Source organism: Oreochromis niloticus, unplaced genomic scaffold (genome assembly GCF_001858045.2).
Source record: "Oreochromis niloticus isolate F11D_XX unplaced genomic scaffold, O_niloticus_UMD_NMBU tig00007864_pilon, whole genome shotgun sequence".
Classification (NCBI taxonomy): Eukaryota; Metazoa; Chordata; class Actinopteri; order Cichliformes; family Cichlidae; genus Oreochromis; species Oreochromis niloticus.
In genome coordinates this window covers 144597-170119 of record NW_020328812.1, presented here as the reverse complement: position 1 = coordinate 170119, position 25523 = coordinate 144597, and the positions used below count along the sequence as shown (strand labels likewise).

The 25523-nt window shown below is 41.8% G+C and overlaps 1 protein-coding gene across 1 annotated transcript in view; it reads right to left on the bottom strand.

Annotated features, from left to right (window-relative positions):
• The window catches only part of LOC100694896 (protein NLRC3-like), a 42923-nt gene extending 18641 nt beyond the window's left edge, over positions 1-24282 (bottom strand). The window contains exons 1-5 of the mRNA XM_019354896.2: positions 24015-24282; positions 23829-23930; positions 20965-21072; positions 14013-14137; positions 12079-13909 (exon numbers count right to left, since the gene is read on the bottom strand). Coding sequence (XP_019210441.2) covers positions 12079-13909; positions 14013-14137; positions 20965-21072; positions 23829-23930; positions 24015-24103 — 2255 coding nt within the window. The 5' untranslated portion in view covers positions 24104-24282. The remainder of the gene's footprint in view (positions 1-12078; positions 13910-14012; positions 14138-20964; positions 21073-23828; positions 23931-24014) is intronic.
• Positions 24283-25523: the final 1241 nt, after the last annotated feature.

Sequence of the window (25523 nt, the reverse complement as noted above, 5' to 3'; positions counted from 1 at the left end):
TGATGATGGGGAAAAAAGGACAGTCCCGGGGATTAAAATTCATAGCTAATGAGACATGAGGCTTATGTTGTGTGTTGTGCGGCTGATGGTTGGTTTTGAATTAATCTAGCTGATGATTTTTCTTTTGTTGTGAAGTCGAGCCTGCCAATTAGTATGATGGTATGATAAACCATGCTAATGGTATGATTTACCCTCCTGAGATGAGGAGCATGTGTCATGACTTAACGAGGCCTTTTTATTTTGATACTTTCACAGTGCACTGAAAGTTTTATTGATAATCTCTGTTTGAGCAGATCTGCACGATTAGAACGGAAGCGCTATACGACACGTCGTCGAGAAAATTGTTGCAAGTGAGTTTCTCCACATTAAAATGGGCTCAGGAGAAAGTCACTTATCTGGGACAATTAGAAAATGAGTCCCTGCCCAAAAAGGATTCAGCGAGATAATCCGATCTAAAAGTTCTTCTTTTCTTTTTTGAAATGACGTCATTTTGCTGAGAAGTGGAAGTGAAAATGCGACAATAATTTCCACTGTCAGCAAAGAAAGAATGAATGAATGAATGAATGAGTGAGAGAAAATAAAACTGACTGACTGGTAAAAGCGGACAGAAGCTGACAGACTGACTGACATCACTGTGCGAAGTTAACCCCCACCTGACAAAGGTGCAGATGAATCTATGTGTGTTTCTTTTTACAGGAGCAGAAAGAGGACAGCAACATTTGAGGTTGCGTGAGCTTTGGCCATACCGATTTAACCTTTTAAATGCCACTTTCTGTGTCTGTGCATCTACCAGGGGTGTTATTCACTACCTTGTGTTGCTCACAGAGGTAACTGTGAGAAAGTGTGTATACACCTGCGCAGCGCTAACTTTTCTACAGCATTACAGTTCTTCGTGTGATTTGATCATGTGATTTATACCAGGACAGCTGGTTGATGTTTTCTACAACAGGATTTCTGGGTTTATGTGTGAAGAAAACTGTGTTTACAGGTTATGAGTTGGTGATGCTGTTACACTGTGTTGTTGGGGAAATGTAAAGGTTACTTTGATGATATGAATAACATGTGAGACATTCCCGGTGTTGAAACTAGTGTCACTTCTTTCCACGGCTATGGATGGCTAACTTTATGGTCTTTTTGTAGCACCTCTGGAACCTGTCAATTTGTGCCTGATCACCAGGATTATCCATGTGTGTTGCTAATGTTTGTTTTCCTAAGAGTGCATGTAGAGGATTCAGCAGAGACGGACAAGTAACATGAGAAAGCAACTAAGAGATGCAGTGTTTATGGAATAGTTTAATATGGGGCTCATTAGCTGGCCACTACTGAGCTCCTAGTGTTAAATACATGGAGTGACCTTGCTTAAGGGAAGTCACCGATTACATTAATGTTAACTGAGTACATGGGATGATCCATGTTTGGGGCGAATTATGCCGATAACTGTAGTTTACTGATTTTAGAAAACCTGCACATGATACTTGTCCTGCTGATGCTGAGTGCTTTATTACTCTAAAGATTCAATTGTTTATAAGTGTGAAGGTTGATTTTACTTCCAGATCTTGTTTTCCAGGCCATGATGGTGTGTGTGCAGGCTCCAGGCGGAGCCAGATGTGAAGCAAACTTATTATGCAAAACACACTAACGTCTTTTATTGCAGGGTTACGGAGCTGCTCCAGAGGAGATGCCCTGATGTTGCCTGGGACATGATCTAGCTAACCTTTTTCTTTTAGACAGGAATCTGGTTTTGATGAGTTGACTCATGGGAGTGTCCATGCGTCAAGGGGAGGGGTCCAGAATTATAGAGTTACATGAAACTATCTTTTTTATGTTTTCTAAACTATGTTTTTATGATTTTTGTGTGATTAACAGTTCATTTACGGGTATTAAACTTATGTAAAGTGGTGCATCTATGTTCAGATGAGGCTTTGATGGTCCATAGATGAAGCTCACTGAACTAAAGAATGTGGTTTGATGATGATTGACATGCTTTAGGAGTTTCTCCTCCTAGCAAGGAAATACAGGTGCAGCAGTTAGAGTATTGCTGAAAGGAACCTCCTGAGAAATCTTCAGAGGCCCAGTGAGAAGCAAGAACCCATTCCAGGCAGAGCTGACAGTCCAGGCAGTGGTTGAGGTCAAAGGTCGAGCTGTTTGGGGCCCATCATGAGATCAGACTTCGGAGCCACAGCAAGGACCACGAAGCTGCGTTGGAGTGAGAGCTGTGCCAAGGGGGCTTTTCAGAGGCCAACAGAAGAGATTGTGGACGACAGATGGGCACCTGAAGGATGAGGGGAGCGTGCCAAGCTCCAATCGACAGCGCAGAAGGAGTCCAAGGATGGCATCATGATTCTGTGAGAAGCACAGGAACCAGAAGCTATGGTGGTGATGATAGCAGTTTCCTATGAACATCACCTAATGCTGTGTCACTGTACTGTGCATACGATGGCACACTGAAGACTGCTGGGATCATAGCAGCAGTAAGATAACTGGATCCAGCACCCTTTCCACAGAGGATTTTTCCTGCAGAGGATGGACAATGGAGGAGTCATAAATATCCCCCACAGGACGGAGGCCTGAAGTGAGGTGATGGGGGTTGGCAGAGAGGCCATAAAACTAAAGTGTTGACGAGGTCTGCAGCTTTGAAGATGAGACCCATGTTGACAAGCAATAAAACCACCTGGTATGTTTGACTGTTTATTCTACATACATTTGGACTCTGGTCCTATGAACAGTGGTGGGAACATCTGGAAGAGACAATTATGACGCCCTATAGAGCTTAAACCACTCTACAGAGAGACATGCTATTTACATGTCTTGCGGAGGAGCACCACCAAGCTGGAGTGTTTTTGAAGTGTTGCTTTCTTATTTTAACTATTAAAGTAACAATTCATTTGTTTGCTTATGTATAGGATGCATTTTACCATGTATAAGATCACTGTTAACTAAAATGATTTCTGATACATTTGTTAATTATGTACTTTTACAACAATATGAAATGACTGAAATGAATGACATGACAGAGGCCTGTGTATGAATGACGCCTGCACTGAAAATGTTAAGCAAGAGGTGCATTACTGAGAATATACTACATAGGAATAATTTGGAGCATAAAAATCACAAAACAGGAGGGAAATGTTAGAGTGAATTGTTAAATGTTTGTCATTTTTATTCTTACCATTTGTACTTTAACTGTGTGTTGAAAGGAATTCTTTTGTTCTCCCCTCCCCAGATTCTCGAGGTTCTGAGTGGGGGGCTGTAGTGTTTTATCACAGGCAACATCCTTGTGAAGGTCTGTTTGATGTGGTAAAACTTCCTGCCCTTTGTATGGCTTCACTGTGTTATCTAGGTGAACCATAGATTGGGTGTGGGGAGGTTACCCTCTTTATGACCTAGGATGTTGTTCCTGCTGTGTGACCCTTTTTGGTCAGCAATTCACACACACACACACACACACACACACACACACACACACACTTTGCAAAACCACAGGCAAGGTACCCTTTGTGTGTATGTATACATCATATGTTAATGACCCTATGCATATTCAAGTAACCTCAATAAAAGGAGTGCTATGGGGAACCTGGCTGAGAGTCTGATGGAGGTCAAGTAGGTGGAACGACACTTGGCTCCAGGCAGGCCTCCCTCATGCATGAGTAACCCAAAGAACTTTGCCTACTTCGTGTCTTGCTTGCTGTGTTATTACATTGCCTTTAACGTTCCAGCGAATAGGTTTAAGCACAAGAACCTATCAACCTGTAATCGTTTTTCTTTGGCACCAAAGACTATTACTTCAGTTAAGTCTAATATACCCTAGTAAGCTAGTACTTTTTCCTTTGGGAAGGTACCATCTGTGCGGTCTGCAAATTGGTTGAAGAAAGATGTTGAATCTATTTAATCATTCTTGAAAAATAATTGATTTCTGTGCATTTTTTTTCACACTGCATCAAATTAAAGTTGATTACGTCGATTAAGCATCATGAGGTGGGGGGTGGTTCCCTTTTTTTTTTTTTTTTGTTGCTGGGAGTTTGCAACCCTATTAGTTAGGTTGCTTAACCCTCTGGGGTCCAGGGTATAACTGGCCGTTTTTGACTACTTTTGATTTTACCTCTATATTTCACCTTTAAAAACTGTTTATCTTGCCTTGTTTGGTATCATTATTTTCCGCACAACCACAAATATCTGAAATTTGAGTTATTTTTTCATTTTGGCATACTATATTAGCACAATTGATCTAAATCCAGACAAAAAATTCAAAATCCGAGTAGAAAAAAGTTATATTTTTTACTGTAAAACCCACAAACATGTTTAACGAATCATTTTCATAACTTGAAATTCAAATAGAAATTGTACATTTCTAAAAATTATGCACAAGTTTTGCAAACAACAAAGTTATATGGTACTATTTACCTAAAAATGCAGCCAAGGCCTCAGGCGTTTTTTATATAACTATTTAAATCTGTTTACAGAACAATCAAATCAAATCAAATCACTTTTATTGTCACGTCACATGTGCAGGTACATTGGTACAGTACATGCGAGTGAAATTCTTGTGTGCGAGCTTCACAAGCAACAGAGTTGTGCAAAAATACAATAACATAAAACAAGCAAAATATAAGAATGGCTAAATCTGAAAGTAATAAATATATGTACAATATAAGAGTGTATGCATTACTGGATGTGTATACTAAATATGTTTTTCTATGTGTGTGTCTGTGTGTGTATGTATACATATTTTACAAATTAAATAGAGTAAACAAAATATATAAAATATACAGAGGTTGGTAGTTGGATATTGTGCAAAACAATATCACAATACAATACAGTCTGGAGTGCATAATGTTGAAGTTCCAGTAGTGAAGGTGAGGTGTCTATGACGTGCTCAGCAGTCTGATGGCCTGGTGGAAAAAGCTGTCTCTCAGTCTGCTGGTACGGGACCGGATACTGCAGAACCTCCTTCCTGATGGAAGTAGACTGAACAGTTTATGGCTGGGGTGACTGGAGTCCTTGATGATCCTCCCCGCTTTCCTCAGGCACCGCTTCCTGTAGATGTCTTGGAGGGAGGGAAGCTCACCTCCAATTATCCGTTCAGAGCACCGTTCAGGTGTGCTGCATCAAATAACAAGGCACACAAATTATTTGTGCCAGTCCAAAAAGATAGTTTGCGTTCAGTATAAGACAGAGGAGAACACCACAGGCCTAAACCCTGCAGGTCTGACAGCAGGAGGTGTATCAATCCAGTTTTCCATGTGGAGACAGCGTTTACACTGGAATCTGCCTTTGGTGGCTTTTTTGGAGCAAATGTGACATTCAGCAGTCTAACTGACACACAATACAAAACAATAACTACACAACACACTAACTACAGCCTCCAAACACACTAAACGTCACTAATGTCTCACATGAAAACTCGCTCCCTCTCTCTTTCTTTCGCTCGCCCGCTTTCCGTCGCGGGTGTCACTCCTAAAACTTCCCCTTCTCCCTAAACAACCAAATGTCACATGTTGCCATATGATTTTTTTGATTGGCTGACATGGTAAACTCTAACACCAATAGGGAAGGGCTGTTTTTTCTTTTTCTTTTTTCACTCGCAAGCGGAGAGTGTTTACTAGCGCTGTCCGTAGAAAATGCCGTTTTTACTGTTCTTCCCGCTGTAAACACCACTGTTTTGTTCAGAAAAAAACATTGTGTGTATTTTTTATCATAACTCTGGTTTTATGTGGCCCATCGACACAATTCAAAAACTGATATATAGTTTGAAGTCCGCACTTTCGACCCAAGTTGAAATGGAGACTCTGAGTCGCTGCATCTTGTAGCTGTGTCGTATTAAATTGGTCATCTGATTTTGACGCGCCGGCGCGTCCGGCGACCCCAGAGGGTTAATATTTCTGCTAAGTACTGTTTAAAATACCAGAATAGGGAGGATGGAGTAGGTTTAAGTTTATTAGATTGATCAGTATTGCTGAACTATGAAATATTTTGGGTGCAGTGTATTTTTTGCATACAGGTATAACAGAATAGCTTTAGTGTTTTGGGGGTTTTTTTAAACTTGAGTTTGAACTTACACAAAATGCAGCAAGATATTAAAAAAACAGTTTTATTGATTAAAAAAAACACTATATTGGATTCATATCGGTATTGGCTGATATCCAAATTTATGATATCGGTATCAGACATAAAAAATGGTATCGTGCCATCTCCACTTGTGACAGGAACGTGTGAGACATTTTGTTGAGACAAGTGTGGATTTAGAGTCTGGGACGAGCTCTCCACAGTCTTTGTTGAGATCCACATTCTGCATACTGCCTGTGAGAAGCTGGAGACATTTCTCCTCCAAATCCACTGAGCAGCTGCTCGTGGTGGTATTAGCTTCATGTGTGTGTGTTAGCATCAATCCTCGGTCACACTCTGCTGTGGACACAGTCACGGTCACAGCTGGATGCGTGATGGCTGTTTAGTCCTTCCTGTTAAACTTCTTTGAGGTGATCTTGAAGCTGCTGCTTGGGGCACATGCACAGCTGGTTATTTTACTGGAAATGTTTGCAGACGAGTCCACGCGCTCACAACAAATTTCAGTGTGGACAACGCTGTGCACCCTCCAATGCTTATTGGTTGAAAGATGGGCGGCAACAGGGAAGACAGCGACAGCAGCATTCAGCACAAACATGGAGGATCAAAGAAGAAGAACATGAGAAGCTCAGATGGAGGCTGCAGTGGACACTTTTCATTGTTTTAACACTCGCTTTCACTTCAGCTTCACCAACAACAGCAGAAGCAGAGCAGCCCACTGACTGCGTGGCTGTGACAGCGCCCCCTGCTGACTGTAAACCACTACAACATGTAGATGCCGTCTGCTGCTCATTTCTTTGCCTCCATCACAGGAGCTCTTTATCCTGTTCTTTACTCTCATTGGTTCTTTGTGTGCTTGTTTTTACAACAGTAGTCATTCTGATTGTTCAAAGAAGACAATCAGCTGTGACTAAATGGAGCTCTTACAGCAGTGATGGTAATAACTACTGAAGCTAATCCAGTATCAAAGCTCAGGAATCAGCAGCTCCCACCTCGTTTTTTTTCGAACAACTATCTTTAGCTGCTGTGTTTTTGTGTTTCTGCAGACCTCAGACATCCTGCTGCTCTGCAGAACTGAAGCTCTAAAGGGTTCAGCCTTTATCTCCAAGAAACAAAGCTGATCATGGAGACCCAGCAGGTCAGCTGATCTGTGGACAGCACCAGCATCTCTAAGTAAGTGTGAGGGGTGAGCAGTATTTGGAAGCCTTTACTGTCTGATATATTATTATGTTTAGCTTCTGCTTCACTGATATTTTTTTTTTTGAGATATTCTCTGAAATGTTTCCCACTGTTGGACAAACTTTCACAGTTTCTTCATAAAGGAGATCTGTGGAGTCAATCTGTGCACATACAGTACTACCAAACTCATCTCATACTGAACACATAAACTTTGTGTGAAACTTTGACTGTTTCTCAGGTTAGGGTTAATCCATTCATTCTACAACTGCACATGAATTATACTTCATACACAGACCCACAGTCTCTGCTTGCTCTGAAATCTCACTGACAGCCAATAGAAATAAAGAAAAGTCCAGACTCACAGTCTCTGTGGGTTTAGGCAGTGAAGTGCTCATGCTGCGTTCAAGTGCATCACAAACTATTGGAATTGGATCCAACTTTGTAAAGCAGATTTCTTCTCAGCTGCTGTTTGGAACATTTCTCATTTCCTCATGAACTGTATTAAACTCTGTAAATGAACTGAGGTCTACATTTGAAACTATGGATTCATTTTCCCATTCACTTCTGTACATTAGGGTATAACTGAATGTTAGACTGGGCTCCATGGAAAAACTTGGACTGGTCTCAGCTGCCTTCTTTCTGTAGTCATTCCAACAGAGTCCTTTCTCTTCTCCAGCTTCTGTTTGAAATCCTCTCACAGAGCCTGAATCCTGCTTTGTTGTCATGTTTGGGCCTGTGTTCGGCTGCTCTGTGTTCCTCTGCTTTAACACACACCTCACCACAGCAGCTGTGTGGGTCGTCTCTGTAGCAGCCATATCAGCTTCTGATACCATGGACATCACCACAGCTCCTAACTTCACCTTTCTTAGCTTTGACATTCATGTCTTTATTTTCTCTCTCTCTGTTTCCACACAAGCTCAAAGTCTCTGCGGCCTGTTTTTATCTGCTATCATCAGATCTTCAACCGCCTCATTCACATCCCTCACACACTCTACAGCCTCACCAGCACTGACTTCATCTTCACTGACTGATGGAGCACAATATGAACCTGTGGAGGCTGAAAAACTGTCGTGTCGAACAGCTTCCCCTCACCACTCCACTTCTGTCAGCCTTTTAATGAACCCTGATCAAGTCTGTCACCTTTGTTTGGAGCCAAAAGGAAAAACTGTTGTTCAGTCATTTGGAAAGACAACATTTCTGAAAGCACTCCAACTTCTGAACATTTGTCATCAGATACATCCTGAACATTTAGGAACTAAAGAAAGTTTCAAACATCAATCAAAGATCTGAAATATAGAAAAAAAAACAGTAGCTGAAGTCAGTGAATGCACCTCAGAGTCTCCAGTCGACAGTTTGGACTCTCCAGTCCAGCACACAGAAGCTTCACTGCTGAATCTTGCAGGTTGTTTCTACTCATGTCCAGCTCTGTCAGATGGGAGGGGTTGGACTTCAGAGCAGAGGCCACAACTTCACAGTGAGTCTCTGAGAGTCCACACTGAGTCAGTCTGTGATTATAAAAAATATAAAATGTGTTATTATAAAAGGAAAAAATCAACATTATAAACACAGACTGAATGTATATGAAGACAAAACAGAGTGACGTCATAATCTGATGAACTTCTGCTCTTCACATCTGTGCTTCAGCTCCTCTTACTGTGTTTGACATGACACAACGATTGAGTCTCTCTCAGACCTGCAGACGTTTAATGAGAATCTTTGTTTGGCTTTAATCTGCAGATGAAGGAGGAAGATGGCGTCACATTTAGCCTTCCATAATGTCCACAGTCTGTCACTGAGATCTGATCCAGAGTCAGAGTGAAGACACACATTTGGACTGTTTCCTGTTTTTAATCTGACTCCAGAATATTTTGAATGAGTTCAGCTCAGTGAAGAGTTACAGCTGGGAAAGATGATCTATGTTTGATACCTGCTGCTGTCAGGTACGACTGTTCACGTCAACACGCAGGAAAAACCTGATGACTGTTACCAAACGGAGCAGAAATCTCATCACTGGGCAATAATGATGAATGAACTCAGAGCTGCTGATATCATATCTAATTTCAGGGGAACTAAACAAAGAAATGATTGGCTCATGTTAGCTTTCTGAGCCATTAGTCTGCTGGTTGGCAGAAAAAGATTTGTATTCCTGTTCAGGGCTTCAGTGTTTATGACTCCAGATTAGGACTGGGCTATATGACCCAAAATTCATATCTCAATATTTTTTACCTGGATGGCGATATACAATATATATCTCGATATCTTTTTTTAAAACCATAAAGTAAGAACAAAAAGAGAGTTCTTAGTCAAAGCTGTGTCCCAGATCTCACACAGGCACTTTTATTAACATACAGCGTAGATGTACATGAAAAAATTACTCAGAAATAAATTATCAGCATTTATTAAATAATAATCCTCCATAAATGAAAGAAAACAATGTTGTTTTTGTGCATAACAAAAAGCTCAAAATTGTGCAGTCAACATGTAAACTAAAAGACGCTGAGAATAATAACAAAGAGACAGATTTCACAGCTGCTCTGTTCCCAAGTTCTACTGTGTGACTGACAGCCTGGAGTTTAAAATCTGCTTCGTAACCATGTCTCTGAACAGGAGCCATTTGTGGTCCTTATACGCAGACAATACGGTAATATTACGTTTAAGCACAGTACGTATCACGCCGCGATGCTCCAGACTACGGTAGCCGTAATGCTCCGACAATCCATCAAGCGGTGCAGCTCCGTATCTTACGAAAGTTGTACTAAAACATTTTTTTGACAGATTGCTGAGCGCCGTGTACCACATAAAATCGGTTCGTGGTCATCAAGCACAACCAGAATTCATACATAAGGCGTGCAGTCAACTTTTGAGAAAATGAAAGGATTTTAGGCCGTGCAGCCCCTGCGGGCTGCATTTCGTTAGCGCGGTTAGCTTGTTAGCGCGGTTAGCTTGCTAACATGTTGACCCTGTCCAGCCCCATGCACGGGGCGATCCACTGTAACTCGTTAACGGAGATTTGCCATGTCCATCTTGTCGTTGCCTGCAGGTGAAGCGATGGGGGAGGAGGAGTTGTGTTCAGTGAAGGAGAGAGGCGAGGCCGAGTAACGCAGCGTAGAGACAAAAGTGGACAAAAGAGAGGCAAACTTGCGGCTCTACAAATATAATTATAACATAACATAGACTATATCGATATAAATGATATTGTCACATCTTATATCTCGTATAAAAATATATCTATATTTTTAAAAAACTCGATATATCGCCCAGTCCTACTCCAGATCCAGGTGACAGCAAGTCAAAATGATGTTACCTGTCTGTGTCCAGCAGCAGCCTGTATTCACTTTGAATATTGTTAGAACCTGACATGGATCAGTTTGTCTTTGATTGGTTTGTAAATGTCACTGTTTCCATTGAACATGAGTGATGGTACAAAGACAGACAGGGAGAGAAAGGAGAGAGCAGGATGGAGACAGCAAAGAGAGAGCAAACACAAACAGGGGACAGGTAACCAAGGTCAGCAACCAATCAGAAAGCTTCTGTTTGACCCACAGTCACTGATGATGACTGCACATAACCAAGTAGTGTGTTACTCTGATATCAAATATGGATCCTGCTCTTATAATAATGATCATCAGATGATATTATTGTGTTATTTTGTAGCTGAATACGATGTTTGTGTGATTATCAGTGAAAGAAGCAGTGAGGAAGATGGAGAGAGAGAGAGGACAGAGGGTGAAGTTAGAAACACTAAAAGGATTTTTCATGGATTTCATGGATGATTTGAGTGATTTCCAGCAGGACACTTAAACATGTCAGTGGACGTCCTAAAGAACATATTCACTGATATGAAACGTGTCATTGAACAGGATTAATATCAGTGGAAACATGGTGGAAACAGCTGTGACTGCATGGATGTGACACACTTCAAATCTGTTCTCCACTCTTGGATTTGGGATCCATGGAGCTGCTGCTGAGTCTGTACAATAAAGGATGGTGTGGAAGGTTGCAGCGTACGGACACAAACACTTTGTGGTGACAACATAAACCTCCCACGGTCTATAAAGCACTGATGACATCATGACGTTTGGCGAGCGCTGCCAGGAAGTTAGCTCGGGGATGTAAACAGCAGCCAGAAACACAGCAGTGAATTCCATCAGCAGAAAACAGGGACGGCATTTCAGCAGCAACAGCTAAACATTGAACAATCAGCTCTGTGATTAATGAGGACATGAAGTCAGACATTGGTCATTAGGAGCAGCAGCAGGAATGAGAGTGAGTCCATGAGCTGCTGTGACATCAGCTCACATATTGGACACATGTTCAGTCCAGATGTCAGCAGTGTCTTCTCACTCAGTTTGCCCCACTGTGGGCAGTAAGAGAGCACAGCTGGTTCACCTCTGAGCCTCACTCTGACCCACAGCTCTGTCACTCATCAGTACATCACACTTTAATCACACTAAACCAGAGTCTTCCTCAGCACCTTCATCCTCACTCACCATGTTTATGCCACTAAACTCTGTGTCTAGTGGAAGAAGCTCTTCATAGATACTTATTTCTGTCTTCTCTCTAACAGGAGCGTCTGAATGACCAACAACAGCAGCAGCAGATTAAAAATAGTACCCCCTAATGACACAACACAGGTACTACATGTAGATGTGAGTCTACAACACACAGTGTACGACTACCGATGCAGGATCATGCTAAGTGCACACACATTTCCTGATCAACACAAAATATCATTTTATCTGAGAAACTAATGTGAGTCATTTAGTACTGTGTATATCTGAAGAACTAAACTACTAATCTACACTAATTAATGATGTTAATGATCACATCCGGACTCACCGAGCCTTTCTGCAGTTCCTCACAGCTGGAATCAGTCTCCGTCGTCCCTGCTTTGATGTGTTGTACTTCTGCAGGTCAAACTCATTCAGAACCTCCTCTGACATCTGCAGCATGAAGGCCAGAGCTGAGCACTGGATCTCAGAGAGTTCCTTCTCTGATCTGTTCTCTGACTTCAGGAACTCTTGGATCTCCTGATGTACTGAGAGGTCGTTCATCTCCATCAGACAGTGGAAGATGTTGATGCTTCTGTCAGGAGAGATTCTATCACTGTTCATCTCCTTCAGGTTGTTGATGACTCTCTGGATGGTTCCTGGAGTGATCTCTGTCTGACCCAGCAGACCTCCTAAGAGTCTCTGGTTGGACTCCAGAGAGAGGCCATGAAGGAAGCGAACAAACAGGTCCAGGTGGCCATTTTTACTCTGGACGGATTTCTGCATGACTCTCTCCAGGAAACCATCCATAGAGCATTCACCCAGAGATGTTTTAATGCGGGGATAATAGTCAAAATCAAAATCAAAATCTCCCAGAAAATCCTCCAGCACCTCGGTCTTCCTGTTGGTGTGACAGTGGAACATGTAGACTGCAGCCAGAAACTCCTGAATGCTCAGATGAACAAAGCAGTAGACTGGTTTCTGGAAGATCACACACTCTCTTTTGAAGATCTCTGTACAAACTCCTGAGTACACCGAGGCCTCTGTCACATCCAGACCACACTGCTCCAGGTCTTCTTGGTAGAACATGATGTTTCCTTTCTCCAGATGTTCAAACGCCAGCCTCCCCAGCTTCAGAAGAACTTCCCTGTCAGCCTCCGTCAGCTCCTGTGGACTCGTCTCATGTCCCTCATGGTACTTGTTCTTCTTCCTCTTTGTCTGAACCAGCAGGAAGTGTGAGTACATGTCAGTCAGGGTCTTGGGCAGCTCTCCTCTCTGCTCTGTAGTCAACATGTGCTCCAGAACTGTAGCAGTGATCCAGCAGAAGACTGGGATACTACACATGATGTGGAGGCTCCTGGATGTCTTCATGTGGGAGATGATTCTGCTGGACAGCTCTTCATCACTGAATCTCCTCCTGAAGTACTCCTCCTTCTGGGCGTCAGTGAAGCCTCGTACTTCTGTTAGCCTGTCAACACATGTAGGAGGGATCTGATTGGCTGCTGCAGGTCGGGAAGTTATCCAGACGAGAGCCGAGGGAAGCAGATTCCCCTGGATGAGGTTTGTCAGCAGCTGGCTGACTGATGACTTCTGTGTGACATCAGACAGCAGCTTCCTGTTGGTGAAATCCAATGAAAGTCTGCTTTCATCCAGGCCGTCAAAGATGAACAAAAGCTGAGAGACAGCCAGCTTCTCTGCTGTGACTTTCTGTAATGTTGGATGGAAAACATGGAGCAGCTCCAGAAGACTGTACTGCTCATCTCTGATCAGGTTCAGCTCCCTGAATGAAAGCAGAACCACCACACTGACATGTTGGTTCTCCAAGCCCTCTGCCCAGTCCAGAGTGAACTTCTGCACTGAGAAGGTTTTTCCAACACCAGCCACGCCGTTGGTCAGAACCACTCTGATGGGTCTCTGTTGGTCAGGTAAGGCTTTAAAGATGTCCTGGCACCTGATTGGAGCGTCATGGAGGGCGTCCATCTTGGAAGCTGTCTCCAGCTGCCTCACCTCATGTTGGGTATGAACCTCTTCACTCTGTCCCTCTGTGATGTAGAGCTCAGTGTAGATGGTGTTGAGGAGGGTTCTACTTCCTGTTTCATCACTTCCTTCAGTCACATGTTCACATCTCCTCCTCAGACTGATCTTATGTTCATCTAAAACCTCCTGCAGACCAACATCTGCTGAAAGAAAGAAAAACAGAAAGAAAACTCATCAATGTCTGAACAACACAAGAAGTCCAGTTTTCAGAAATGAGTCCATCAGCAGACAGATGTTCAGTCTTACTTTGTACACAGCTGCTCTGACTGGCTGTCTGCAGTCCAGCTCTGCTTCTGGATCTTTCTCCACACTGGGGACAGAAGGAGTCTCCTGATGAAGCAGACTGGTCCCAGTATGAGCAGATGCACTGTCTGCAGAACCAGAAACATATGCAAGGTGAGCAGCTTCCCCTCCAGCATAAACTCTAAGCAGCTAAAACATGAATAAATGTAAAAAGTGTCCCAGCTTTCACTCACACTGTACTCGGTGCATCATTACAGATGTGGTTTCTGACAGCTGCTCCAGCTGCAGGATCAAACACACAAGTCCACACAGCTTTGCCTTTGCTGCTTCTTTATAACTGAACAACACAACATGTAGCTCTTGTCCCAGTTGAACATTAGTTATGCAGCCTTTAGCATTAGCATTGTTAGCATATCTGCAACAGAGACATGGTCAGAAACTGTTGAGAGGGGCCGGCACAGGGGGAGATCGGTGTTCCCACTCTCAGTTATTACAATCAACCCACTGCTGACTCAGTAAGAGTCAGGGGGTCATGCAGTGGGCCAACCATGTGTGCCCAATTTTATGTTAATCATTTAATTCCCATGGTTCAGAAGTTGTGATGGTCACAGAGTAAAAGTGGAGATACTTTTCTGTTTGAAGGCAGCGTTCAGTCTGGAAACAAAGTGATGCTTCATTGATTTCATCAACACCAATGAGCTGCTTTTCCTGTCTGCCTGTTTTATTAAACACTCAGTCAAAGATGCTTGGAAAGAAAAGCGTTTGGACTTCTATAAGTTGCTTGAAGACCTTTCACCTCTCATCCGAGAAGCTTCTTCAGTTCAGGGTCAAATGGTGGAGAGTCACAGATTTAAACCCAGTGGGAGTTTCCCCCCAAAGAGGAACAATCGACCCCCTGATGATCCTCTACCTAATCACATGAGCCAAGGTGTGAAAATGGGTGTGGGTCACAATCAGCCAGGGTTTCGGGTGAGCTCATTGTGAAACCTAGCCCCACCCTATCATGTGATTTCCTGAGGTCAGATGGCCCAGGATGTGAGTGGGCGTTAAGGCGTCTGGGAAGGATCTCAAAACTGGATTATAGATGGCAGACAGTTGGTGTTGTAAACCACCGCCTCTAATGTTGGTCGCTCACAGTGGACATAAATGGCTTCTTTTACTCCTCTTTCAAACTATCATGGAGGTATGAGGAAGATTCTCAGGGAGACAGCAAGACTGCAACGTCCGCGTGGGAGAAAGATAGCTACGATCATGTATGTTTTTGTCTCACTATATAATGTTGTACAGCCCACTTGAGGGTTATCCTTTTTTGTGAAGCATGCTGCTGGCTCACGCAGAGGTCCACAGCACTGTGTAAACTTGTAATTTCAACTGCCAAAGCAAATTAAATCTTTTTAAACAACAGAACTTTCTCCCGAAAGTCCTTCTGAAAAAATTTGAAGACGACATCAGTAAAACATTATTACAACACCAATCCCAGGAAAGGGGACAATTCACTAGAAGCTCATTTTGATCAGGACAAGTTTTCCTCTGAGTTAAACTAATAAGACTTTTCTCTGTGTGCAGCTGGCTGTGAGATGAAAGTTCGAGGACATCTACATAGAGCTTAAATATTTCAGAATATTTCATAACTTCAGTCCCTTTTCGGAGCTCTGATCAAACTACAACTCTTAGATTAGAACTAAATACTTCTAAACATCATTTTATGTAACTTATTCTCAAAGGACAACATGTCAAATTGGAAATTTATCATATTTTTTTTCCCTGAGGTTCAGCAGTTCTTTATTCACTGCAAAGTGCTTGCTATCCATTCAAAGGGCCAGGTGTACTCACTAAAACAAGAGACCAGATTCATATTTTACCAACATCAATGCTCTATTGGAACTAATAATGTTTTCACTGATAGCACTTCCTGCTTGATCTCTAAATTCCATCTATTTCAATTCTCTTTCTAACTTAAGCTACTATCACTGTCTTTCTTGCTCAAAATTGTTAAGACGCTGTGCTGCATTGTGTGATGTTCCAGATCGCTGAGAGTCAGATTTGTTGTTTTTTGTTTTGCACACCACATCAGGGCACTAGAAAAAGCATACACTTGTTATGATCAGGCTATTCTGATACAGCTGGGAGTGAATAGTGTTACAGCCAGTGTTGGGCAAGTTACTTTGAAAAAGTAATTCAATTATACTTACTAGTTACTTCTTCAAAAAAGTAACTGAGTTAGTAACTGAGTTACAATATTCTAAAAGTAATTAATTACTTGAAAAGTAACTATTGTGTTACTTTAAAAAAAACATTTAACCCTCTGGGGTCCAGGGTATAATTGGCCATTTTTAATTACTTTTGATGTTTCCTCCACATTTTACCTTTAAAAACTATTTACTTTGTCTTGTTTGGTATCATCCTTTTCAGCACAACCTCACGTGTCTGAATTTACAGTCATGTTTTGATTTTGACATACTGTATTAACACAATTGATCTAAAATCAGACAAAAAACATAAAATCAGAGTAGAAAAAGTTATATTTTTACTGTAACAACCACAAACATGTTTAATGAATCATATTTCATAACTTCAAATGCAAATATTAATTGTCAATTTTAAAATCCTTTGCACAAGTTTTGCAAACAACAAAGTTATTTGCATCCATTTACCTTTTACCCTTTTTTTTAAATAACCAACAATCAGCTGTTCTTCAATAAGATGCCACACAAATTATTTGTGCCACTCCAAAAAAATCATTTCTGTCCACTATAAAGGAGAACATCATAGCCTGATACCTGCAGGTCTGACAGCAGCAGGTGTATCACTCCTTTCTCTACCTGGAGACAGCAGTCGCCTCATTGTTCTGACACACAACACACAACACTACATACTAACTACACAAGACAACACATGAACTACACACTCCAAACACGCTAAACGTCACAAATCTCTCACATCTCAAAACTCTCTCTCTCTCTCTTTCGCTCTCTCTCTCTCTTTCTCTCTCTCTCTCTCTCTCTCGCCGTCACTCCTAAAACTTCCCCTGTTTTGTTTTGTTTTTTTGCTCATAAGCAGAGAGTGCTTGCTAGCGCTAACGTGGCGAAACTATTGAGGAAAAAACGCTGCGTATATATTGTTTATCATGACTCTGGTTTTACGTGGCCTATCGACACAATTTAAAAACTGGTATATGTCACCTTGTTGCTTTGTCTTTAAGTGGCCATGTGATTGACTTACCACGACTACTTTATTCTTCCTCAGTCAAACAGCAGCACTCATGCGATTGTTTTGCCCCCTTAGCTCCAGGTGTTGTGCTAGACAGTGATCGTGATTACCGTCCGCGGGAGCGTGCACAGCTGCTTAAAGCTGTAGCGTCGAGATTACTTACAGCTACTTCCTGCAGCTGATATAAGATGCGGTAAGCTGAACACAGCTTCAACCGTCTGTTTGTTGAAAAATAGTAACGCACCGCATTTTCTTGTTAGTAACTGTAACGGCCTTGTAATGATAGGAATAGTAATTAGTTAGATTACTCGTTACTGAAAAAAGTAACGCCGTCAGTAACGCCGTTACTTGTAACGCTGTTATTCCCATCACTGGTGACAGCAGCTTGTTTGTGTTTGTGGATATGATTTCCTAAGTCTGTCTTCAGGTGTCTCCCTTTATAGTTCTAGGTGCCACGTATAAAGGGGAAGTCGAGGAAAGTAAAGGCAGTTGTGCCATTTGAGATAGTGTGCGAATGCGAGAGGAAGGCGCTGTCACTTGGCGTTCGCTCGCTCTGCGGTTGAGTATCACTTCCTGTTCCTGCTCAAACACAGTGGTGTTTCTGAGTAGCTTATCTGCTTAGCAAATTAATTAACAACTTTAAAATACATTCTTTTCTCATAGTATAATCTTCACTCTCTGTGTACTCACTACCTAATTTATAGCCAAAGTATTCACTCACTGTCTCTTTACTGTTTCGCTAGCTTAGCTCAGCTCGTAGCCGACTCGTTAGCACCATGGCTACTTCACCTGTCCCTCCTGCACTTTCCTGCTCATTGTGTCAGATGTTTAGCTACTCCTCGGCCTCCTTTAGCAGTAATGATACTTGTAACAAATGTAGCATATCTGCAGCTCTGGAGGCCAGGATTACTGAATCGGAGACTCGGCTTCGCACCCTTCATTCACCCGTAGCTAGCCAGGCCCCTGTAGCTGGTGCAGCCGAAGATAGCGTAGGCCCCGCTAGCTGTTCCCCGGCAGACCCCAAGCAGCTGGGGAAAGAGGGCGGCTGGGTGACGGTGAGGAGGAAGCATAGTCTTAAACTGAAGCCACAGGTACACCACCAACCTGTTCATGTGTCTAACCGTTTTTCCCCACTCGGCGACACACCCGCCGGGGGTCAAACTCTGGTAACTGGTGATTCTGTTCTCAGACATGTGAAGCTAGAGACACCGGCAACCATAGTCAATTGTCTTCCAGGGGCCAGAGCAGGCGACATTGAAGGAAATTTAAAACTGCTGGCTAAGGGTAAACGTAAATACAGTAAGATCATAATTCACGTCGGCAGTAATGACACCCGGTTACGCCAATCGGAGGTCACTAAAATCAATATTGAATCGGTGTGTAACTTTGCCAAAACAATGTCGGACTCTGTAGTTTTCTCTGGTCCCCTCCCCAATCAGACCAGGAGTGACATGTTTAGCCGCATGTTCTCCTTAAATTGCTGGCTGTCTGAGTGGTGTCCCAGAAACGATGTGGGCTTCATAGATAATTGGCAAACCTTCTGGAGGAAACCTGGTCTTGTTAGGAGAGACGGCATCCATCCCACTTTGGATGGAGCAGCTCTCATTTCTAGAAATATGGACCAATTTATTAAACCCCCCAAAATATGACTATCCAGAGTTGGGACCAGGAAGCAGAGTTGCAGTCTTACACACCTCTCTGCAGCTTCTCTCCTCCTGCTACCCCCCCAAAAACCCATCTCCACTGAGACTGTGTCAGCTCCCAAACAGACAAAAAACAAACTAAAAACCAGCAATAAACAACTTAAACATAAAAAATCACAAAGAAAGAACAATACAGTATCCACATCTGAACCAAAGAGTAACACAGTGAAATGTGGATTATTAAATATTAGGTCTCTCTCCTCCAAGTCTCTGTTAGTACATGACTTAATACTTGATCAACAAATCGATTTACTCTGCCTTACAGAAACCTGGTTGCAGCCGGATGATTATGTTAGTTTAAATGAATCAACTCCCCCGAGTCATTCTAACTACCAGAAATCTCGAAGCACAGGTTGAGGGGGCGGTGTGGCAGCAATTTTTCACACCAGTCTATTAATTAACGAAAGACCAAGACAGACTTTTAATTCATTTGAAAGCCTGATGCTTAACCTTGTCCACCCCAGATAACACACACCAATTAGTTAAACTGCAGGAATGTCTTAAAGACATAAAGACCTGGATGGCCGCCAACTTTCTGCTTCTTAATTCAGATAAAACTGAGGTTATTGTACTCGGCTCTGAAACTCTTAGAAATATGGTATCTAACCAGATTCTTACTCTGGATGGCATTACCTTGGCCTCCAGTAACGCTGTGAGGAACCTTGGAGTCATTTTTGACCAGGACATGTCCTTCAACGCACATATTCAACAAATATGTAAGACTGCTTTCTTCCATTTGCACAACATCTCTAAAATTAGAAATATCCTGTCTCAGAGTGATGCTGAAAAACTAGTTCATGCATTCATTACTTCCAGGCTGGACTACTGTAATTCATTATTATCAGGATGTCCTAAAAACTCGCTGAAAAGCCTTCAGTTAATCCAAAATGCTGCAGCAAGAGTCCTGACAGGGACTAGAAAGAGAGAGCAGATTTCTCCTGTTTTGGTTTCCCTTCATTGGCTTCCTGTTAAATCCAGAATTGAATTCAAAATCCTGCTCCTCACATACAAGGTCTTAAATAATCAGGCCCCATCTTATCTTAATGACCTTGTAGTACCATATCACCCTATTAGAGCACTTCGCTCTCGCTCTGCAGGTCTACTTGTTGTTCCTAGAGTATTTAAAAGTAGAATGGGAGGGAGAGCCTTCAGTTTTCAGGCCCCTCTTCTGTGGAACCAGCTTCCAGTTTGGATTCAGGAGACAGACACTATCTCTACTTTCAAGATTAGGCTTAAAACTTTCCTTTTTGCTAAAGCATACAGTTAGGGCGGGACCAGGTGACCCTGAATCCTCCCTTAGTTATGCTGCAATAGACGTAGGCTGCTGGGGGATTCCCATGATGCATTGAGTTTTTCCTTTCCAGTCACCTTTCTCACTCACTATGTGTTAATAGACCTCTCTGCATCGAATCATATCTGTTATTAACCTCTGTCTCTCTTCCACAGCATGTCTTTCATCCTGTTTTCCTTCTTTCACCCCAACCAATCACAGCAGATGGCCCCGCCCCTCCCTGAGCCTGGTTCTGCCGGAGGTTTCTTCCTGTTAAAAGGGAATTTTTCCTTCCCACTGTGGCCAAAGTGCTTGCTCATAGGGGGTCATATGATTGTTGGGTTTTTCTCTGTATCTACTGTACAATATAAAGCGCCTTGAGGCGACTTTTGTTGTGATTTGGTGCTATATAAAAAAAATTGAATTGAATTGAATTGAAGACCACTCATCATTATGATACTCCCAGTTGGGGAGGGTGTCCAGATCCGTTGTTCCAACAGATGTCCACCAGTTGTGGTTGTTCAACTGTTATGTTTTTTAGTGTCCTTTCAGGGTTTGCTTGCCTTTACCATATTCTTTCAGTTTTCCAGAGAAAGGACATGCGAAACTCCTATCTATACTCTGATCATTAATAAGTCATGTTCATTCTTTCTCATGATCTCCCCTTACTGAAATGCGATTGAGGGAATGACATGCTTGCATTGCAGTTTATATCCAACAACATCCAGCAGTTAAATCAACTCTCAAAGAGTTCATGTTACTAACAGCTCACCTCTCTGCAGCAGATGCCTGCTGGACTTTGAAATAAATGAGATGATTTCTAGACATGTCACTCTTTAAGGACACACAGCTGGGTTCGGGTTCAGTTTCAGCATAGATCCTGTTAGACAGAGAAGAGAAAAATAAAAGCCTTCCTCTGACATCAGGGTTGATTAAGCATACTGTCTGAAAGATCAAGAGCTGGGACAGAACTGAACATATTGTTATTCTTTTTCTCTGAGAAACTGGATGAGTTCTTCTAAGGCAGGGATGGGGAACTCCAGGCCTCAAGAGCCGGTGTCCTGCAGGTTTTAGATCTCACCCTGGGTCAACGCTAGTGGTGCAACGGATCAAAAGTCTCATGGTTTGGATCGGATCACGTTTTTTTCGTCACGGATTGGATCAATTTTTGGATCAGCAGAAAAAAAAAGAAGACAAAAATTTAACTCGCCATTTACTTATTTAAGTACTTTTTGCCTATTAAAAAACATTCAACTCAAGACTCATTCCACGCAATTATATAAAAACAAATTAAGATGCAATATAGGCCAGTACAGGGCTTTCTATCTACCACTCTGCTGTGATATAATGAGCGATCATGGTCATGTAGCTTTCTGTTGCCCTGGAGCTCCACCCATTTGTAGTTAGGCCAACAGAAGATGCCGGGACAGCTCAGCCATAACTTTAAACTTTTCCTGCTCATGCATGCTTGGAGCGATCTTGTCACTGAAGTGGACGCGGGACGGGATATCATAGCATGGCTCAAACACGTTCATCATAGTTTAAACTTATGCTGTCGGCGTAAATCTCGTTAAAATGACGTTAATGCCATAACTGCATTAACACGGAAAATCTCCGTCAACTAGCCCTGTGCGTGGGGCTGCACGGCGTCAATGCGTCAACTAACGCGCTGACTAGTTTAAACCCCTTGTTTTGCACAACAGAATATGGCCTCCTGTCTGCAGCTAAACACCCCAATAGCTTTTTTAATAGCTTTAGCCCAGTCGGATTGGGCAGCAAAGGGCTGCTTAAATACCGCAAACTCCTCTGCTCCTCCACTTGGACCGCTAGCGCTGACCATAGCTATCGGTGACCATAGCTATCGCTTGACAGACTGACCACGCGTACCATACACATACTTTTTTCTTCTTTTTCGAATCTTCGGAACACGTGCGTGCCGAACCGTGGAGTGGGATCGGTTCGGATTACGGATCAACCGTGATCCGTTGCACCACTAGTCAACGCACAAAAATCAAATGATTAGTTCATTCCCAGGCCTTTTTGGAGAACTACAAGATATGTTGAGGAAGTAATTCAGCCATTTAAATCAGCTGTGATGGATTCCGGACACATCTAAAACCTGAAGAACACTAGCCCTCGAGGCCTGGAGTTCCCCACCCCTCCACTAAGGAATCGTCTGTACTGCACACATTTCACTGAACTACCGCTACCTTCCAACTTTCCCTGCCTGCACGTGAGAAAATTTCAGATGGGATTTTGGAGGATCAACCATTTCCAGACATTTATACAGCAATGTTACTATCTGCTGTTTGGGATCAAACATGTTTCCTGTTACTTTCCTCAGAGCCTTATAATTTCAAAGACTTCCTTAAAGTAACATAAAGACATGGGCTAGTTCAGCTCCCTCCATTCTGCACCAATTACTTACCAACTGAAGAACTGCTCAGACTTAACATTACTTGACCCTAACATGTGCTTTCAGACTCAAATAAAAATGTAACTTTTGAGATTTAAGGATTAAGGGGAAACTCTCAAGAAAGAAGTATCAACACAAGCCTCCAATGTTTTATTTTTTATTTTAAATGACTCTGACTTTACATGAGTTAGAGTCTATGTGAGTATTTTAGTTTCTGAGATTTAGAGATGGTGTTTTCATTAATAATTTGGATGATTGCAAAAAAATCATAATTGAGATGAATTTTAACTATTTATTTTGTTTTGTCTTTAATTCATAAACAATATCTTAAATATTGATTACAGGCACTAAAATCCATTAGTTTAAGTGTTTTGTAGAGACACACAAAAAAGATGTTTCAGTGAATTATAAAACAAAGTCTTATTGGAATTACACCTTTCAGCATTTAATTCTACTGTGAGGAGGCAATGATATTAATTTCAGTAACATTACTGATAGTTTGTTGTTGGATGATAAGAAATTTTATAGCGTTAGCAGTGCAGGTTTGCCACTAAATCTAAGACCACAGTGTCACCCGAAATATCTTAAATATATATTTTAAAATACCCCTCTAATATTTTTACACTAGTGACAAATAAATTTGGTTAAATTAAATTTGGTTTAATCTAATTAGTGAGGACTCCAGTGATATCTTCATTAGTATTCAAACATAATCAGACACCGTAAAGATATTAAACTCTTTTGTAAACAAAGAGAAAAAATATAAGAGTAAACAACTGCAATATTTTTCATTATTAATATTTGTGCTGTGAAGCATTTTCTTACCAAAAAAGCCCCTCAGCAAGATCTCCAAAATTTTGTTTTCACCACTTTGGAAGAGACTTAATCAGACTTTTTTTAGTTCAGGTTAGAATAAAATGTTTTTTTTACATGTTTCACTTCCTGTTTGCTGAAGTGGATTTTCAGTTGTTTAGAAACCAAAGGCTTTTTTAAAGAGACAGTTTAAATGGGATTGAGGGAATGACGTGTTTGCTCTTCAGTTTATATCAAACAACATTAAGCAGTTAAAATCAAAGAGCCCATGTTACTAACAGCTTTGTTTAGAAAACGAAGGCTTGTTTGTAAGGCACAAGTGGGAATGAAAGAATAATGTGTTTGCACTGCAGTTTATATCCAACAACAGCAGTTAACTCAAAGAGATCATGTTACTAACAGCTCACCTCTCTGCAGCAGACGGAGGCTGGACTTTAAAATGAATGAGATGATTTCTAGCCGCGTCACTCTTACAGGACACAGAGCTTGGAGGAGGTCCAGGTTGGTTCCTGTGAATAATGATGGAGCAGTGATGTGAGTGCTGAGCTGTGACATGGAGAAGAGTCATGGACAGTTAGAGATGGTCATCTCACCTCTGAGCTTTGGTCTGGCTCTCATGTTCCCCACACAGAGTGCTTTTAGAGGGAGGGACTCCCTCCTCTCTGTCCTCACACTGATCCATGCTGCTCAATTCACATCAGCTCACACACACTTTCTACCTTCACCTGCAGAGGAAACACAAATCATTCATGTGCACATCAACTGAGAGCTGCAGAGGTCGTGTCTGATGTGTTGGACTAACATCCATCTGAGACACAGCTTTCATCAGTTCATTACAAAAAGTGTCACAGAGCCGAGTTCAGCCTTCAAATTAAGTCCAGGACCAAGCTGACTGCTTACAGAGTTCATACTCTAACTGCCAGCTGCTCTGCTGGCTAAGCTAACTGATGTTAAAGGTCGAGCTCTTTGGGTACTTTCTCAGCTCCAGGGCCTCTCCTAGGGGGAGAGGTGAAGGTGCCCCTGTTTCTCTAACATCCTCTCAGTGTTGGGATGGTGAATGAAGGAGTTTCGTGCAGTTCCAGCAGAGACACTAAAACATAGCAGTGATTGTGTCTAAGCTATAGATGGCACGATACCACTTTTTTTTTTCCGATACCAATATCGATATCATAAATTTGGATATCTGCCGATACCGATATGAATCCAATATAGTGTAATTTTTAATTAATAAAACTGTTTTTTAATATCTTGCTGCATCGTGTATAAGTTCATACTCAAGTTTTAAAAAAACAAAACACCAAAGCTATTCTGCTATACCTGTATTCAAAAAATACACTGCACCCAAAATGTTTCATAGTTCAGCAACACTCATCAAGCTAATAAACTTAAACCTGCATCATCCTTTCTATTCTGGTGTTTTAAAGAGTACTTAGCAGAAATATTAAACAATCTAACTAATAGGGATGCCAACTGTAACCCTGGAGAGTTACTAAGGGTTTTAGTGTGTTATGAGTGATGTTAGTATTTGGAGTTCACTGTTAAGTTTTATTAAGTTAAATTATTTTGTTGAGAATTAATAAAATAGAAGATGTCTATAATGTCCTGATGGTCCTTGAAGTATACAGGGGGAAGTACCGCCTCCTGCCGTTCACTACGGATATCAGGGAAAAGGGAGAGGAAGAAAAAGTCCGATTTTTCCAAGTGGAAAGCGTGGTTGTTTTTATTCAGTCGGATTGCATGGTGGAAATAAACTAGTTGGAAATTGTTGTTAACCAGAAAGGACTACTTACTGCTCGGATTCTTCTGGGTGAGTTAATTTGTTGTGAACAAGAATATTGTGAGTTTAAGCCACTAAGGATGACATGCTAGCGGCTATCGCGGCTATTGCTATTAGCCATGTGGCTGTACATGTATGATTGTAAGGATTAAACTGTATGTTAGAGTTTGTTAGCTTCCTATGACGCTGCATGTAAAGATTGTAGGTTGTAGGTTATGTGTATGCTGTAGATGATATGTTGAAATGTTCCTATATCAATCCTTAGTTGTGTTCATGTGAGGTGAATACAGTTTAAAGAAAATGGGGTTATGTTTCTTTGTAGTTG